Source organism: Uloborus diversus, chromosome 3 (assembly GCF_026930045.1).
Source record: "Uloborus diversus isolate 005 chromosome 3, Udiv.v.3.1, whole genome shotgun sequence".
In the NCBI taxonomy this organism is placed as follows: domain Eukaryota; kingdom Metazoa; phylum Arthropoda; class Arachnida; order Araneae; family Uloboridae; genus Uloborus; species Uloborus diversus.
Window position 1 is genome coordinate 119,020,338 of NC_072733.1, and position 17,511 is coordinate 119,037,848.

A 17,511-nucleotide genomic window follows, 5' to 3' on the forward strand; every position below is an offset into this window, starting at 1 on the left:
TTGTTTTGTGTATTTGGTTTGCAAAAAAGATTCAGGTCTTTGAAATTGAGTAATTTTGCTAGTTAATTCACACACTAAAAAGAAATAAAAAGTGAAAACTTCATCACACCTTAAATTACATATATTGTGCTCTAAATAATATATTATACTGAAAAAACATATTGTAAGTATAAAAATAATTATTTTAATTTGATAACTTAGAAATATTTGAACATGAATGAGTAGTTCATACTTGATTGACAGCTCAAGTAGTTAATTTATAAACTACTGATAATTTACATACAAAAATTTTCAATACATACAAACATACTCTCTGTGTTATGTACTTATGAACTTATGTAACTTGCCTTAATTTAACTTTTTTCATTTAACTTTTAAAACATTGTGTTTGAATTGAAAGGAAAGATTAAAATTGTGTACACGCTGCATTCCATCCATCGATGGCAGCCAAACCACAAACTTATTAACTCTACAGCCCACCCGCCTCTATTTTCTCATTTATAGTAATTATCCCGACTTATTAAGAGCTAACTTTAAAAATAAACCAAAAAATCACACCTCTGAGCTTCCAAATACATCTCTGATTTCAGATGGAAAAAAAAAATGCTGGTTTGTAACGTTTTATTTTCTGCAAATTATAAATGTCAAATCTAGAGTCCTTGTTCCATTGTACAATAATCTTTGAAAGTCGAAAATGTATTCAAAATATTAAATGTACATTCCAAAATAAAGAAATTTAGAGGAGCATGAGCGTTAAACTCCCATTGAAAAACGTATTGTGAGGGGAAAGGGGCATAGTGTACTTTGGCAGAAATGATGTCAGGCCAATCAGGGGTTGTTTCTTTTCTCTGCGCTTCTAGGACAATTACAATGCTTAATAAGTAATTAATTGAATTTTTTGTGTGGAAGAAGAATTGGATTTTCAGATTTCAGAGATCAATTTTGATAAGTTAGTATAAAAATTTGGAAAAGTTACGAGATGCTGTTGTTGTCTATTAGTGTTGTAAAAAGTTGCTTAGGATCCCTATTAATGAAATCTGCTAGCCGTTGTTCTAATAATTATTTCTTAATCCTTACTAAACACTTAAAAGCATGCCTAGCCTTACAATACAAGTTCTTATCAACATGACTGTTAGTTTCTTTAAACCAATAAAAATTTGCTCTGTTATATTTAGGAACATCATTTACCTAACAGTGGTACCACAAGGCCCACATTTTTGCAGAAAATCCCTTTTTCTTGGAAGGAACAGAACTGTTATTTCTAACTTTCCCTTGAAAAATTGAGCAGAATAGTTTTATTAGGATCAAGGCTTTCCTTCACTTTTATTGGAGTAGTATCATCTTCTTAGCAGCAATTTTGTGCACATTATATGCCAACAAATTTCGATTCAGCATTATTCCTCTTTCAATCTCTAGTTTCAATGCCCAATTTTTTCCTTGTTGCACTGCTCTTGGTGGGGGGAACTGAGACTAAAAGTATTTTTTCCAAATATCTGTAATGTAATGGAGATGAAAACTTGTAAGCTAAGCAACAAAATGATTCATCAAGAGAAAAGTGATTGTACATACAGATTTCGTGGTATGACAGGGTGAATTCAGGGGCATATCTTTCATGAGTTATTTTTTGTAAATGCAACTTTCCACGCAGTTTAAATAATCCTGAAAAACTACCTTTAAACACTCGCCCCAAAAGCCCGGTATTTAACGGTTGCATTCAATGTTCCAATTGTAAGTTTCAAGTGTCCAACCCTTCTGCAGAATAATTCCAAAGGTACTAGAAGTAGCTTTTTTCAATAGGACTCTGCACACTCTCTTGTAGCAAAATAGGTTTGTACAATAGGGTGGGTCACCATCCTATGGTAAAAAAAGTTTCTAATTTCCATCGGTTGGGCAAGAAAAAGGTTTTTAAGGTTATATAGGAATTCGATTAGGAGATCATTTTCTGCCTCCGAATTGAGTTTAAAATACCCGTTTTTAAGGGGGAAAATCTATTTTTATTAAGAAACTGCAAAACAAATTTACAAATATATATAACAACTTAATATTATCCAAGTACTAATGATTTATTTACAATAATTTACAAAATTAAAAATATTTGTCTTTTAATAGCTTGAAAGTCCTTCTTACTATCAAATTTTGATATAAGTTTCCGGGACTCCAGTTGGATCTTAATTAAGGCTTCTCATTCCAAGTTTTTGCACAATGTTGCAAAAAATGCACAATGTTGCTTTTTTTGCACAAGTTTTAGTTGAAACTTCTGTCAGTTTTAACTGCCCTTTCACAGGGGTGCTCATCCCCCTCCCCAAGTGCAATGGCACACCCCCTCAAATGACCCCAGAACAAGAGCTCCCCGCCCCCCAAAAAGATCAAAAGCCCTAGCAAATCCCCCCCCCCCCCCGAAATTTGAATGCCGCAGTCTGCGCCATGAAGTCCTCTGCCTTTCAACAGCCTGTGTGTGGTAAGGCAGACATAGTTCTTTTCTGCCTGAACAAACAGTTGAATTTCTTCATCAGAGATTGATTTCAGTATTGATGGATCACACACTTTTTTTCAGTCAATGAGATCAATGTGAGATTCTGTATCAAACTTAACAAAAGGAATTTGAAAAAGTGGATAGTCTATTTTGAGTCTTTTTTTCTGAACACTGCAAGCTTCTAAAATCCAATGAGCTGTCAATTCATGGATGTGCTGTTCCAATTCTGTCAGCATTGCAATAATTAATTTTTAGGATATGCAAAAACACTTTCTCTGGATTATCGGATCTATTTTGCGCTTCAACTCAGTGGATAAATATCTATTTGCAGTGATGAGTTTGAAGGAGGGCTGAGCCCCATCCTCACATAAAAGGTAACTTTTAATAGCAAACCATATTGGAGCATAAACGTTGATGACATATATTGCAAGAATTATTAAATTTTCAGAAGGAGATTCCACTGAAACACATAAGCATAGAATTTGATTAGCACAAGTTAGCCATCAAGCATGAGACATTTCGCCAGGTTTTGTCCCTTGCCAGGGCAGATTTTCGTGCTATTTTGGGTCATTCCAGGGAAAACAGTCATTTTGTCCCGCACGTAACGCCTCATATATTTCATTATTTCTGCTTAACAAATTACGAATTTGTGTGTGATTTCTTAAGCAAAAAATTTCATTACCCTTTAAAATTATTACTTTTTAATGAAATATATGAACCTTTATGTGCGGGATAGAGTTGACTTTTACGTGGAATGGCCCTTTTACGCTTCTGAGGAAGCATATTTTTCTCAACAATTTTTGAAGTGGTGGGGTAAATAACTGCCAAAGCAATAACTGCTCCAGCCCTGTCTGATACTTCCTATCTATCCCATGTCCGTAAAAGCAAATTAAAGTTAATCTTATTGCTTGTAGTAGTATTTTAATAATATAAGCGTTTGAAGTTTGAAGCTTGTGAAGGTCCCTTGAATTCATCCTCACTGTTCATATTCGATAGAATAGATGCGACGAAGTAATACTAAAATTGTCTTCCTTTTTTTCTTGCTGCTCGAAGCTGCAATTTTTCTTTCTCTCATGTTTTTTTTTTTTTTTCGACAAGTGAAGTTGTTAATATCTTTTCATTTGCAAGGTGAAATATCAAATAGCAGTTTGCAGAGCCCGACTAAATAAAAGTGAACCCCTAGAACCACAATAATTTTGATATTAAATCCAAACTTCAAATTCAATCTGGAGGCAAAAAGACTTATCAGAATGGAATAAAATTTCACACATGTTAGTTTGAGACTATTTAGCACCTTTTTAATCCTCTGCCCCTTGAACCGTAGATACTGTTACTAGTACTAAAAATGTAACAAATATTTGTAAATGAAAAATGCTGAGAGAAAAATTGTGCAGCTCCAGGCTCAAGAAGAAAATGAAGATAGTTTTAGTATCATTACTTCATCCGCATCTAGTGTATTGGATCTGGACAGTGAGGATGAATTCAAAGCACATTTACAAGCTTTAACTTAAAATGCTAACATTAATAGATTAACTGCTACAAACAAAAAGGTAGACTTTAATTTGCTTTCCTGGACATGTGACAGATACGGAGCATCAGACAGGGCTGGATCAGCTATTGCTTCAGCAGTTCTTTACCCCACCACTTAATAAATTATTGACATAAACATGCTTCGTCGTAAGCGAAAACTAGCACGAAAATCTGTTCTGGCAAAAGACAAAGTCGTACAAATACAAGCTTTATATTTCGATAGAGGGAAAGATAAAGCTTTAATTACATTAGAAAAAAAGGGTAAACTGTACAGAAAAAGCATTTATTGAAGCATATTTCACTCATTATGGAAGCAGAGTCTAAGTTCTTGGGATACATTGCACCCACTTCTGGAACGAACGTCGGTAAAAATGGAGGTGTGATATGTTTACTTGAAAAAGGTTTAAATAAACCATTACAGTATCTTATATGCCTACTGCATATGAATGAATTGCCCTTTAAGCACTTGTTTTCACATATTGATGGCAACACAGTGGGACGCAAGACATTTTCAGGAACAATCAGCAAACATCTAGAAATATGTGAAAAAAGGTCCGTTGTTTGGTTTACACCTATCTCAGCTGACTTATCAGCGTTTTCCCGTTCAAGACATTAGCTCAGACCAAACATATTTTCACAGAATAGTCTCGGCGGTTTCAACAGGTATATTTCCTGATGAACTGATACACAAGTCGCCTGGAAAATTGTCTCATGCTCGATGACTAACTGGTGCTAATCACATTCTGTGTTTGTATATGTTTCAGTGGAATCTCAATCTGAAAATTTAGCAATTTTTGCTACATATGTTGTCAAAATTTATGCTTCAATCTGGTTTGCCACCAAACATTACCCTCTCTGTAAAGATGTGGCTCGGCACTTGTTCAAACTCATTATTGCAACTCGATATTTATCCACTGAGTTAAAGGTTAAAATAGATCTCGTAATCCAAAGAAACAGAAATTTCCCACATCCTGAAAATGTATTGTTTGAAATGCTGACAGACTTGGAGCATAAAGTTTGAATTGGCAGCCCGTCAAGTTATAGAAGCTTGTACTGTTCAGCAAAATGAGACTCTGACTTTTTCAAGTTTCTGTTGTTAACTTTGATGCAGTATCTTATATTGATCTGATTGACTGGAAAAAAATGTGTCTGACCCACCAATACTGAAATCAATCTCTGCCGAAGATATTCAACTGTTTGTTTCAGGAAGAAAAGAAATGTTTTTAATTCGCCTGCCATGTCACACACAGACTGTTGAAAGGGCAGATAAAACTGTGACAGATGCTTCTGCTACATTGTGCAAAAAGTCTGAAGGAGAAGGCTTTATAAAGAATCAACTGGAGTCACCGAAAGTTATGCCAAAATTTGATAGTAAGAAGGACTTTCATGCTATTTAAAGATAAATATTTTTAATATTATAATATATGATTATTATAAATGTTTTTGTAATACATTAATAATACTAGCTCTTAAATATGATTTTCAAACTCAATTTGGAGGCAGAAAATGATCTAATAATTCGAATGAAATTTTATATATAACCTTAAAAAGTCATTTGGCACCTTTTTCTTCCCATGCCCAATGAAAATCGGAAACCTTTTTTTTTTTTAACCACTAGCCGCCTGCGGCGACCAGCTGGTCCGCCTTTTTACGCAATTCACCTTTTTGCGCCAGGGTTGCCGCCTTCGGCGGCTGATTAGACAATTTAGCGACGGAATTAATCAATGTTTTTCTCTATATATCAATATTATCATTCGCCTTTTTACGCCAACGTTGGCTTCTGCGGCGGCTGCTTAAATAAATTTTGTGTTAAATAAAGTATTTTCTAGATCTATCTCCCGTTATGTCCTTTGTAATATTTTTAAAGGGGGGGGGAAGCACAAAGGGACTCTTCATGCAAATTTTGTCGGAAAATAACAAAAAGCACTTCCACTTTTATGTGAAAGCATTGTTTTTTCAAAGTCATGGTGTGTGTTTGTGTGTGGGGAGGGGGGTCATTGATCCCCCGTTGAAATTCCTCTATTTCTTACTGTCCATCTACTGTATCCACCTCTATATTTGTCCATATATAGTCCCTCTTTCTCTCTATCTATCTATCTATACGATCCATGCATATCTACCTCTGATAGTAATCAACAATCCTTTTCTATGTAAAAAAATTAAAAAAAAAAACATTTTTTGCTCAATATCATCTCTCTATCTACCAAACCTAACCACTAATCCCTACAAAAATCATGCAAAATACCGCGGATTTTATTTATTTACTTACTTGTTAAATAGCATGCAAAAAAAGGCTCTAAGTAAGTACCCATAAATATAGCAAAACGTCCAGAAAAAGAAAAAAAAAGGAAGTTGGGGAAAATAAAGATATGAAATCTTTGAACATTGAAAAAAAAAAAAAATGAAGAGAAAGCAAACGATTTCAGTTAGGTCACTTGATTAGGAAGTGCGGAACTCAGCCGGCAATGCTTACAGGTCACGTCGTGTTCTGCATTTAAAAAATTGTAATAAAAAAACTTTTACGTATTTTTAAAAACTTTTTTCTTCTGAAAGGGGCGGAATGTTTTTACTATTACCAACTAAAATTTTGGAATTGAGGGCTCAATACTTTTCGCAGGATGGGTTTCGAAAAAAACTAAACCCAGAAAAAAATGCGAAATAAAGGTTTTTTCAAAAATTTATAAAAAATACAAAAATTGCTCTATCTTCAAAATTTTTTCATTCATCCTATTTAAAATTAAATTTCCTACACTATAGTACAAAAAATATTTGTGTGGTGCGATTGGTTCGGGGTCTGTGAGGTAAAAAATACTAAAAAGTGCAAAAAAACGCATAAAACATTAAATAACATTTTTTCTAATTAAAATATCAAAAATCGAAGCCCGAGGTGCACAACTTCAGCAAAAACTACACCTGTATACCAAATTTCATCTTTCTAGGCCTTACCGTTTTCCCGGGATGCGCGCCACACACACACACACACACAAACATCTTATTTTATTATATGTATTGATAGGACAGTGAGTCACCCTAATGTACCATCCAACTTATTCATGAATGATTTTGTTCCCTGGTTTACAACTATTTATCTTCCAAACAATACAGACACTGGAAAATTAATTTTCTCCCAATTTCCACTCTTCAGGTGCAGTTCTATATTATAAAAGCTAGAATTACAGCTTTGGATTGAACTGGGAATTGTCCTGCTTTGAAAATTTTTGGCATGTAATGGGTACAAAATTGCTGCTAGTGATCCTGATATTCACAAAAAACTGCAGAAAAGCATTATTAAGGTCTGGTTCCATGAAATTAGTGAGGTGTACATTCAGGAGTGGATGTGTTCTCTGCTGTATATATTAAATTCGTGCAGTATCTCAATTTTATGGCATGTATTAGCCTGTACAATCCAAAATGTGAGTTGATTTCACAATTTATTATAATAATCTGGTTAATGTTTCCCGTGCATTTTATACAGTGACTTTTTTCCGCAGATGCATGGATGGTACTGGTTTTGAATTAAATCTAATTTTTGGTAGTCACTTTTGACATGATTGAGAGAAATTCATTCTAAATCACTTTTTGTGGCATACCAAGAAGTAACAAATAATGAAAAAAAAATGAATATTCATTGATTAAATACTTTATGCATCAACTAGAAATGTATGAAATCAACATTTTTCTCTGCTGCAATAATAAATACTATTTTATTCTGAACATTTATGTGGAACTTTTATGACTATCCTCTCAGAACTTTCCCAGTTTTTAATTTTTCAAATTGTGCTGCTTTTGATGGCCATATGACTGTTATGCTTTAAAAGGACATATTTCTGTTATACATTGGCTTTTATACTACAACAAATAGTTTGCTTTAATCATAAAACTCTAAAGTAGAGAAAATTAAACATTGGCTCGATATCATGAGCAGAGGCATCACTACGGGGGGGGGGGGGGGGGGGGCGCCCCGCGTGCCACCAGTCTAGGGGTTTTTACCTGAAGTGGAATTGCAAGTTCGTGGAAAATAGGAAACTAAAATGCATTTTTAAGACTGCAAATTTGAACATTTTTCTATGGATATACCCCCGAGACCCCCACTTTTATTTGCTTTTTGTACATTAGCCCACAAAAAATTTCGTTCCAACACAGATGTAGCTGTTTCTGAAAATTGCATATTTTCATGTATTCTTGTTTACATTTTTGTTTTTTCTTTTGTGTTTGTAGGAGGAGGGGCATTACACCACAAATTACCACCCTGTGTGTCACCTTTGCTAAGTACGCCACTGATCATGACAACTATAATTTTTTAAAGGAAAACTTTTAACTTGAAATTTTTTTGTTGAAATATGTATTGCACTGCAAAAAAACTCTAGTTATTAAATATAACTATAAGTTATTAAATGTATATATTAGTAAGCTCACAAATGAAATGAAATTATATTTAACATAACATATAAAAATTTTCCTATTTTCAGAAAACAGATATGCTTGATAGGGCTGAAATAATGTTAAAGCAAGCTGATAAAATTGGATGTCGTAGCTTTTTGACTCCTCATGATGTTGTAGAGGGTGTATATAAACTCAATGTTGCTTTTGTTGCCAATTTATTCAATAATCATCCAGCTCTAGACCAGCCAGATGAACCCCTTGAAATGGTCAATCTAGAAGAAACTAGAGAAGAAAAAAGTAATATTTTTATCTTGTTCATATTATACAGTCCCTGGCCAATTAATTAGATGCACCGTTGTTTTTTAATAAAAACAATGTTTTGGACAAGTTTATATGCAGTATTGTTACATTTAAAATATGTTGGATTGGCCACCTCCGGATATGTACCCAATCAAAAATGTGTGGGAGCTGATGAAAAGAGAAGTGGCCAAAGATGTGATTACAAACAAAACCGAACTTTTAGAAAAGCTCATTCATGTGTGGAATCATCATCCTCAAATACATGAGACAGTACAGTCTTGCATTGATAGCATACCACACAGAATTAAAGCTCTCATAGCGGCTAAAGGTGGCTCAACAAAGTATTATATGCTCATTACATTTTCTTCATTTTTGTTCAAACTTTAATGAATACATAATTTTCCTATAATTACGATCTTTCATTGGTGTTACCTATAGATACTTACGTGGTGAATAATATGAAAATACATTGTATATCGTAAAAACCATATAGCTATACAGTATCACCTGATAATTAACGTTTTCCATAAAATCTTATGGTGTGTCTAATAATTTGGCCAGGGACTGTAAGTATCTGTATACATATATGTGTGTATTATCTCAGAGTTGCTCTTGTGGCAACTTATTGTAACTATTTATTGTGAAGAGGGACCTCAGGTGACTATTTCAAGGGTCATTTTTCTTTTCTATTTCCTGCAATTACAATATATTTATAAAATCTCCAATTTCTTATATTTTCAATTGTTCTCCTCATCTCTGAGTCCGCAACTGAAGTCCAACTGCTTTTGATTCAGGGTTTTCAACTTCCGCCAAAGCCTTTGAAAACTCCTTGTTTTTTATTTTTTTATTAAGGGCCGTAGATTAGTAGTACAGATATTTTTAGTAATCATTCAATAAAGTGTACAATTTGAAATTACAATGCATTGCATGAAAACAACAAGACAATACGTTATAGCAATCTTAGTTTAAAACGTTCATTAAACATGATCGATATAAGTTTACAAATAATAAAAGCAGGGAATAATTAACAAGGCACAGGCTCCAAGCCGAATATTTGTTGCATGAATATTGCGATGGTGGAAGGTTTTTTTAAAGTAATTTTTGCATTTTATGTGTATGTGAATATCAAAAGCTAAAATTGAAGGCAGGATAACAGTAATCCGGCAACGTTTCTCAGATCACTTCCGGGAAATAAAGACCCTTGACCATGAAAGTTTCGAAAATTTTCTGCAAAGATACAGAAATCTGCTTTTTTTAAAAAAAAAATTGTATATGAAGCTACCTATGTTGGTATTTAAGGAGGACTATATACTAATACTTTCATCAATGCAGTGTACTGACAACCTGCTTATGCCATCCAGAAATGTAGTTTTGTTCTTATGACCTCGTCAGCAGTGATGTTCCCATCAGTTTTTCTGAGGGTATACAGGGCCGGATTTACATATATTTACATCCTAGGCCAAACTTGAAAATTAGGCCTCACCTCATGTAGCTGAACTCTATCGAAATCAGACCCCCCCCCCCCATCCATTCCCAGAGGCATAGCAGCGTCCAGTAACAAGTGAAGATTTCGTGCTCCCTTTGGTTGACAAAATAAAAGATAGGTTTCTTTCTTTTTTTCCTTTCATTACGCTGAAAAAAGGGGGGTTTCGTGGGTGCTCCCCTGGGAATTTTTTTTGAAATTGAAGCGTTAGAAATGCAATTTTAAGCCATCTAAGGTGATTTAACGGGAAGTAACAGCATTGAGATTCCACCCCAGAAAATTTTCAAAACTGAAGTGCTACATACGTAACTGTATGTTTTCTTTGATGTTGTTAGAGAAAGGGATGCGTTCGGGGACTCTCACCCTCCCCCCCCCCCCCTAAAAATTCATTAAAAACGAAATTTTTGACGATCGTTACTTATGATCCTGGGAAACGGTGATAGTCGGAACAGCTCTCCTGGATTTTTTTTTTTAAATAGAAGTTTGAAAGCGCAACTCTAAATGACCTTTTTTCTTTTTTTGATGTGGGGGGATTGGTGACTAGCGAGGAAACATTTCGAAATTGAAGACCAAAAAATTGTAGGACATTTTTTATGATGTCTGGGAAATGGATGGGGTTTAGCCGTTCCTCCCCAAAATGGTTTCGATATTGAAGACTTAAATATGCAATTGGAGCCCATCTCTGATGACATTGCGAGAAAGGATAGGGTTTGGTAGCTCTCTTCAGTAGGTGTTTCGAAATTGAAGTTGTAAAAAACAAATTTTGGATGATTTTAATAATGCTGAAGAAGAGTTGAAATCGGGGGCGCTCTCAGGAAAAAATTTCAAAATTGAGGTCCTGAAAACAAAATCTTAGACGATCTGTTATGTGAAAATGAAGCATTAGATATCTTTCCCATGAAAAAAAATTTGAAATGAAAACTCTAAATATGCTGTACCTCTAACGCATATGATATTGCTGAGTGACAGGATGGGGTTTGGGGACTCTCCTCCGGAAAATTTTTGAAATTTTAAATCATCTTCAAAATGTTGGAAGGGTGGGGGGGGGGGAGGACGCTCCTGCACAAATATTTAGAAGTTGAGGTTCAAAAGCGAAGTTGTTTACCATCTTCCGATGATGTCAGGGAGAGAATGATGTTTGGGACTCTCCTCAAAAATTTTACGATATTTAAGTCTTAAATGCGCAATTGAATCGTTGTGGGAAGGGATGTGGTTCATTGAGTTTCACTCGAAAACTTTTTGAAATTCATGTTTCATTAAAAACAAGTTAAAATAATCTTTGAAGATGATAATGTTCCATGTGAACCACTAGGGTTCACATGGAGTTTCCTCTGAAGTTCTCTGAAATTAAAGTTTTAGAAATGCAATTTTAAGCTACTTTTGGTAGCGTAAAAAGATATGATTAGGCTCAGAAAAGCCTCTCTCCTCCTATTTTGCTTTGTCTGTAACAGTTTTTCATTTTTAAAAATATGTTGTAAAACATCCTGCTCCACTTTTTCTTTTCCAAAAATATTTAATAATTGTTTAGTTTTTCCATAAAGGAATTTTCAAAATTTCCCCCTCAAATTTTTCCCCCACAGAAAAAAAAACTAGTGACGCTTTGGGCTGAGATGATATTTAGCAGTGGTATCTTATGTGATTTTTTCCTTTTTATTTAAATTTAAACATCATGACTCTTGAATTTCTTGATACACTTTTGTTCTTCATTCATTTTTTACCTTAAGAAGGTTTAGAACTGCTGGTGGTCTTCCTTACAATGTTCTAAATCACTCATTCTCTCTTTATTTTAATTTTTCTTCTATTTGAAACATATTTCGGGGAATCCCATGTTTTTTTATCCACTTTGTTCTGATCTTCGTGATGAAATTTTGAATAAAAATAATCTGTTAGAAGCAAACCCCCATATAATTTTAACAAAAATATATAAAATTGTGTATAATTTATTATTAATTTGGAGCTTCCATGCAATTCATGTGTGTGTAGAAAATTTCAGCAGTCTGTGGCAAATATTTTGTGCAAAACTGGTGACTGGCAGAGGCGCCCCGATGATGGGTCATAGGAGATCACTGTGACATCCCCAAACTTTATTTATTTGACAAAAAATGCCTGACAGTTCGGAAAATTCGGAGACAACATTCTATTATTTTGTTATTTTTTATATAAGGATATCTAATTTCTCTTTTCGTTAGATATTGGTACGTGATGTGCATGCTCGTATTTTGTCATTCGGAAAGATTTGAAGTTTTATTCGGTAAATTGACAAATAACCCCTCTCAAAAATTTTGGGCGCAACTGAGGATTGGCAGTCATATAAATAAATGAATATGAATGAATTGCAAAACATATACTTACTGACATAGTTTAAAGATTCAAGAGAAAAATAGTTACAGTTACAAGTTTTATAACTAAACACTTTCTAGATCATTGGTTTTTACTAATTTTCCTGTGTGTGACTTACCTTTAATAAGTTTTTTACTTTGGCAAAGCCAGTGGTGAATTAGCCTCCTATCGGCCCGTGGATCAATTCGCCCTCGAACCTGTGCGCCTTCGTGTTTTTTTTTCTGCCCTCGATCCTGTGCAACTCCACGTCCCCTCCCCCTTCTTTTCGCGCCATTGAACCTGTGCGACTTTTTTTTTTTCGCTCCCTCGAGCCAGTGCGACTTCGTGGGGTTGCCCTTGCACATGTAAGGATTTCTTGTATTTTTTTGTTTTATTGCGCCCTTCAACTTGTGCAACTTCTTTTTTTTTTTCTTTTTCTCTGCGCCCTCAAACCTGTGAGCTCTTCGAAAGGACCCAGTCTGCCCCTGAGCAAAGCTATATTTTGAAGAAATAATTGTTCAAATCAAAGCTATCAAAAGTTATCTGCTTTGACTGGAAAAGGACCTCGACTCTAGCGTTACGCCCCCTCCCCTCTCCTCCAATTGCTTCTTTTCTGCCTAAAAAGCTGGTTGCAATCTAATCTAGTTGAATTTTGCTTCTCCATGCTAGCATGCCACCTTTTTTTTTCTTTTCAACAAACTGATTATTAATTTTTTTCCCCCGCGACATGCACCCTTTTTGCTTGTGTTCCCTAGGCCAGGGCCTAGGTTGATCTATTCTGTAATCCGGACCTGAGGGTATAGTCCCAGTATTCCATTATGCACAATTTGTGTATGTGATCATATACATAGTATGTCATAATATGAAAATTTATGAAGCTTGAGGGTATATGCTATAAGTCTAAAAAATGTCTGAGAGTATACGGCGTATATGGAATTACCCTATGGGAACACCACTGCTCGTTAGTGGGAAATAGACTATAACCAAGCTGGTAGCAGATGTTATCTCATTGAAGCTGAGAGTGCCAACAAACTGGTAGCAAAAGTAAATTTAGCACATTAGCAAGAGCCTGCACCAATGCGATGGTTTCACTCGACAATTGAAGGCAAAGGTTGGGCGAATAAGCAGTAAGTTACTGCCCTAAAGCCAGGTCTAAGACTGAACTGCTTGCAATATACTGACAGCCTGGTTATGCTATTCAGAGACTGCAGTTTAATCCTTGTTATAGACTCATCAGTTTGGAATAGACAATAACTCAGCTGGTGGCAAAACTGGGCTGTCAATATATTGCATGAAGTTCTGTCTTAGCCCAGGCTTAAGAGTGGTAACTTATTGTTTAATGCTCAAGCTTTGCCTTCAATTGTGAAGTTGAGCCGTGTCATTGCTGCAGACTCTTGCTGGTGTGCTAAACTTATTTTAACTACCACTTAGTTGGCACTCTCAGCTCATTGAGATGTCATCTACCTCCAACTCAGTTACTGTCTATCTCAGACTAATGAATCCATAACCAGGATGAAACTGCGGTCTCTAGGTAGAATAACTGAGCTGTCCTTTTATTGCATGTAGCTCTGCCTTTGCCCTGGTTTGATAACTTACTGCTTAATATGTACATCAATGTTTGATAGAATGTGCAGTTAAATCCTGTTGCAAGGTAGAGCAAGGGACCACAAATTTTGTTGATTGTTACGGAAATTTCATTGTAATGGAATTCTGTAATGGCAATTACATTGGGACTGAACATTTATTTCATTGGAATAAATATTTCGTTATATTGGTGTTTGCTATTATGACATTTGACTGTATTTCTGATCTGGAAAATTTTATTTAAGTAAAAATGTATTTTTTTCAATTCAACATTTTACTAATTCATTAACTGTACCTATAAAATGAAATGTAATCTTTTTCCATTCTCAAAAAATGGGAGTCTTTTACTTCAAAGATTTTAACATTAATATCTTGAATGTAAAGGAATAGTATTCTTATATTCTTGTAGCTTAATGGTTTTGTGCTTTTATAAGTAAGTAAACAAATTGGAAAAAACATCAACCCATTCAGAACCAGCGGAAAATTAAAAAACACTTTCCAGACTTGCACACTCAAAAGTCATACATTTGCTTAGGACCAGGCGATTTTCTTACTTAACCCAAATTTTATTTACAAACTTGCACAAAACTATTACTACAATTGAATGCACTGAAATTTAGTTTTCTTTCAGTAAAATTCTCTGATTGCAACAAAATTTTTATGATACTAAAAAAAGACAAAGAAAATGTCTTCATTTCAATAGAAATAGGCTACACATTCAACCTTAGGACTGCCTACAAAGTGTTGTTGTAGCCGGAGCGATTTCTTAGTCAGTTAGCAGTAGTTTTTTAAATACATAATTAAACAATATTTTATAATAGAATTACAGATTTAATAAACTAATGAATAATTTGTTATTAAGGGGATTCTGTTAACTTAGTTTTTAATTATTGACAAACAAGGCTAAAAATCATTTTAAAAAAAATTTGTAAAGGAACTCGCGTCTTTTACCTTACCCTAAAATACTTTCCAAATAAGGGTTTACGAACTTTTTAAATTACAATTTAAGGAATTATACTTTCTGCAAAGTTGATTTTTAAGTTAAAAATTTTTTTTGTGTTTTTATAAAAAAGAAGCAAATTGAAGAACTCTCCACCTTTTCCTGTTTCTTTTCTAGTCCAGTTTTAAAATCCATCGTCTTTGCATTCATTTCCCTCATGTCAAAGTCTAAAATCTTGCTTTCAAAACTTCTGTGCATGCCCTACCGTTCTTGAGGTGCCATGCTTGGGCTGTAACGACACAAATCTAATAATACTTGTCAGAAATGCCTATAACAAAGTCTGGCAGAGTTTTCATTTTTTAACTGAAAATATTTCAATTGTAAAGAAAAATTCAATCCTGTTTAAGAAGCCCAAAGTGTCATGCAAACAGGAGTTTCATAATAAAACACTGTCATGAAATCCAGAAAAACTTAACATTAAGTTTATACGCTGTAAGTTCATACGCTTTGAAAAATGACGTTAAATCTGGAGTGTCATGAAATTTGGGTGTCGCAATAACAAGGTTTGGCTATATCTGTGTGTAACTTTCAAAAAGCTACAGTCAAGTTCTGACTTACGCAAGGGATGCGTTCCAAGACTCCTCGCGTAAGTTGAAATTTCGCGTTGTAGAAAAATACTTATACATTTTTTTTAGAAACATACCAAATTCTTTTAGACGCTGTTAAACACCCTTTAATTGCTTTAAAGCATTCCTCAACCACACATTATAGTTTCTTACATAAAGAGCTGAACTTTTACTATTTTTAAAAAATAAAAAAAAACGTTTTATTCAGCATAAAGTACTGTAAGATGCACAAAATGAATGATCAATGGGAGGGAAAGACATAAAATAAAACACGGTACGCACACAGCATGTAGTAATAATAAAAACTGCACTATAGTAGTACTGTACAGTAGATACAGTAATAATATTCATGAGTTGAAAAATAAAAATTGGTGATGATTTATGCACCATGATCAGGTCGTTATTCTTTTTAAATACATTTTTAAATAGGATTGCTTCGCCTTTTCTTTTATTACGTTTCCATTAATGCTATAGCCCCTCTCCCTGATTGCTTTAATCCACAGTATAAGATCAGCTTCCATTTTCATTTTACATATTTGCTTTGCTTAGACACTACTCTGCAAGCTTCAATATTGGAATTAAGTTCTGAACTTTTACGGATATCTTTTTGTTTTGACTTTTAATTGTACGAATGGAAGATTCATTCCTACTTATTTCAGTGCTACCGTCGACGTTTTGCGTTCAAAAGCATATTGAGAATCATAAACTTTTTTTTTTTTATTTTGGGAAGAAACTTTCTTTTTCTTTCCATCTTCAAACTTTGGATGAAACAGCGTACTACGGTGTCATTATATTTCATCAACTTTAATAATTAGAATGAAAAAAATAAATAAATGAAAGATGCTGAATGGTTATTTGATGCACTAACAACGCGACACGTAGACTAGTTTGGTGTGAGAACTTTCACTGTCAGTGATGCTGAAGAGATGTAATAACATTTCACGAAATCAATATTTAGTAGCCAATAACAAACCGATACTTCCTTCCAAAAATATTTGCATTGTCAACGAGGATTTGCGTCAGCTCTCAAATTCATTACTTATGAAAAATTCGCGTTATAGCCCTTTCGCATAAGTCGAATCGCGTTGTAGCGGGAGTCGACTGTATACTTTTGCTTCCAAGTGTTCAAAGAAAATTAATTAAAAAGTATTTAAGATAAAAATTAATAAATAATACTAATTATTGTTTCAATAGTTTTGAAGCTTTTATGTTTTCTTTACCATTAACTTGCACTTATCTCAAGAAAAATATTCTTTATTAAAAAGAGTTCAAAGGATGGCTCCTAGTCTAGTAAGAAGATTAATTTCTAGATTTAAACTATGATATCAAACTTAAAGGGGTTAATATGTATAGTCTCAAGCAAAGAAGTATCAGAGGGTACATAATTCAGTATAAATTTATCAAAATGAAGAAAATTGAGTGGGTTAATTTTTGCATGGAAGGCAGGACCAGTAAAGATAAAGATTGGAATTTTTGTTGCTGCCAGTGGTGAGTAAAAGCAAATTTATAAGTGGCTACCCTTTTTTTTCTAGTCTCCACTTTTTTGGCAAATGGGAAAAAAGGTGTTGAAGCATGAAATTAACCTTTGTATTGCTACTGAAACATAATTATCAGTGTAAATAAAAGTTAATCTAACCAATTAGGGACATCACCATAAAATGATAACACAGGTGCGTTGGGGAAAGTGGTGACCAAGTGGCAAATAAACTAAAATTTTTAGTTGACACTTTTCTTATTAACATGATATGTGGCAAATAAGAACTGCTAATCTTGATCTTTATGGACCAGAAATCATTGTTTAAGCTATTCAAATCTCAGGATAATCTAGAAATAAGGAAAAATTACTACTTCAAAAGGGTTGTAGATGCTTGGA

The 17,511-nt window shown here is 34.1% G+C and overlaps 1 protein-coding gene across 1 annotated transcript in view; it reads left to right on the forward strand.

Moving 5' to 3' along the window:
• Positions 1-17,511, forward strand: part of LOC129218165 (plastin-1-like) — a 274,415-nt gene that overhangs the window by 209,424 nt on the left and 47,480 nt on the right. Inside the window, exon 8 of the mRNA XM_054852379.1 lies at positions 8,473-8,683. Coding sequence (XP_054708354.1) covers positions 8,473-8,683 — 211 coding nt within the window. The remainder of the gene's footprint in view (positions 1-8,472; positions 8,684-17,511) is intronic.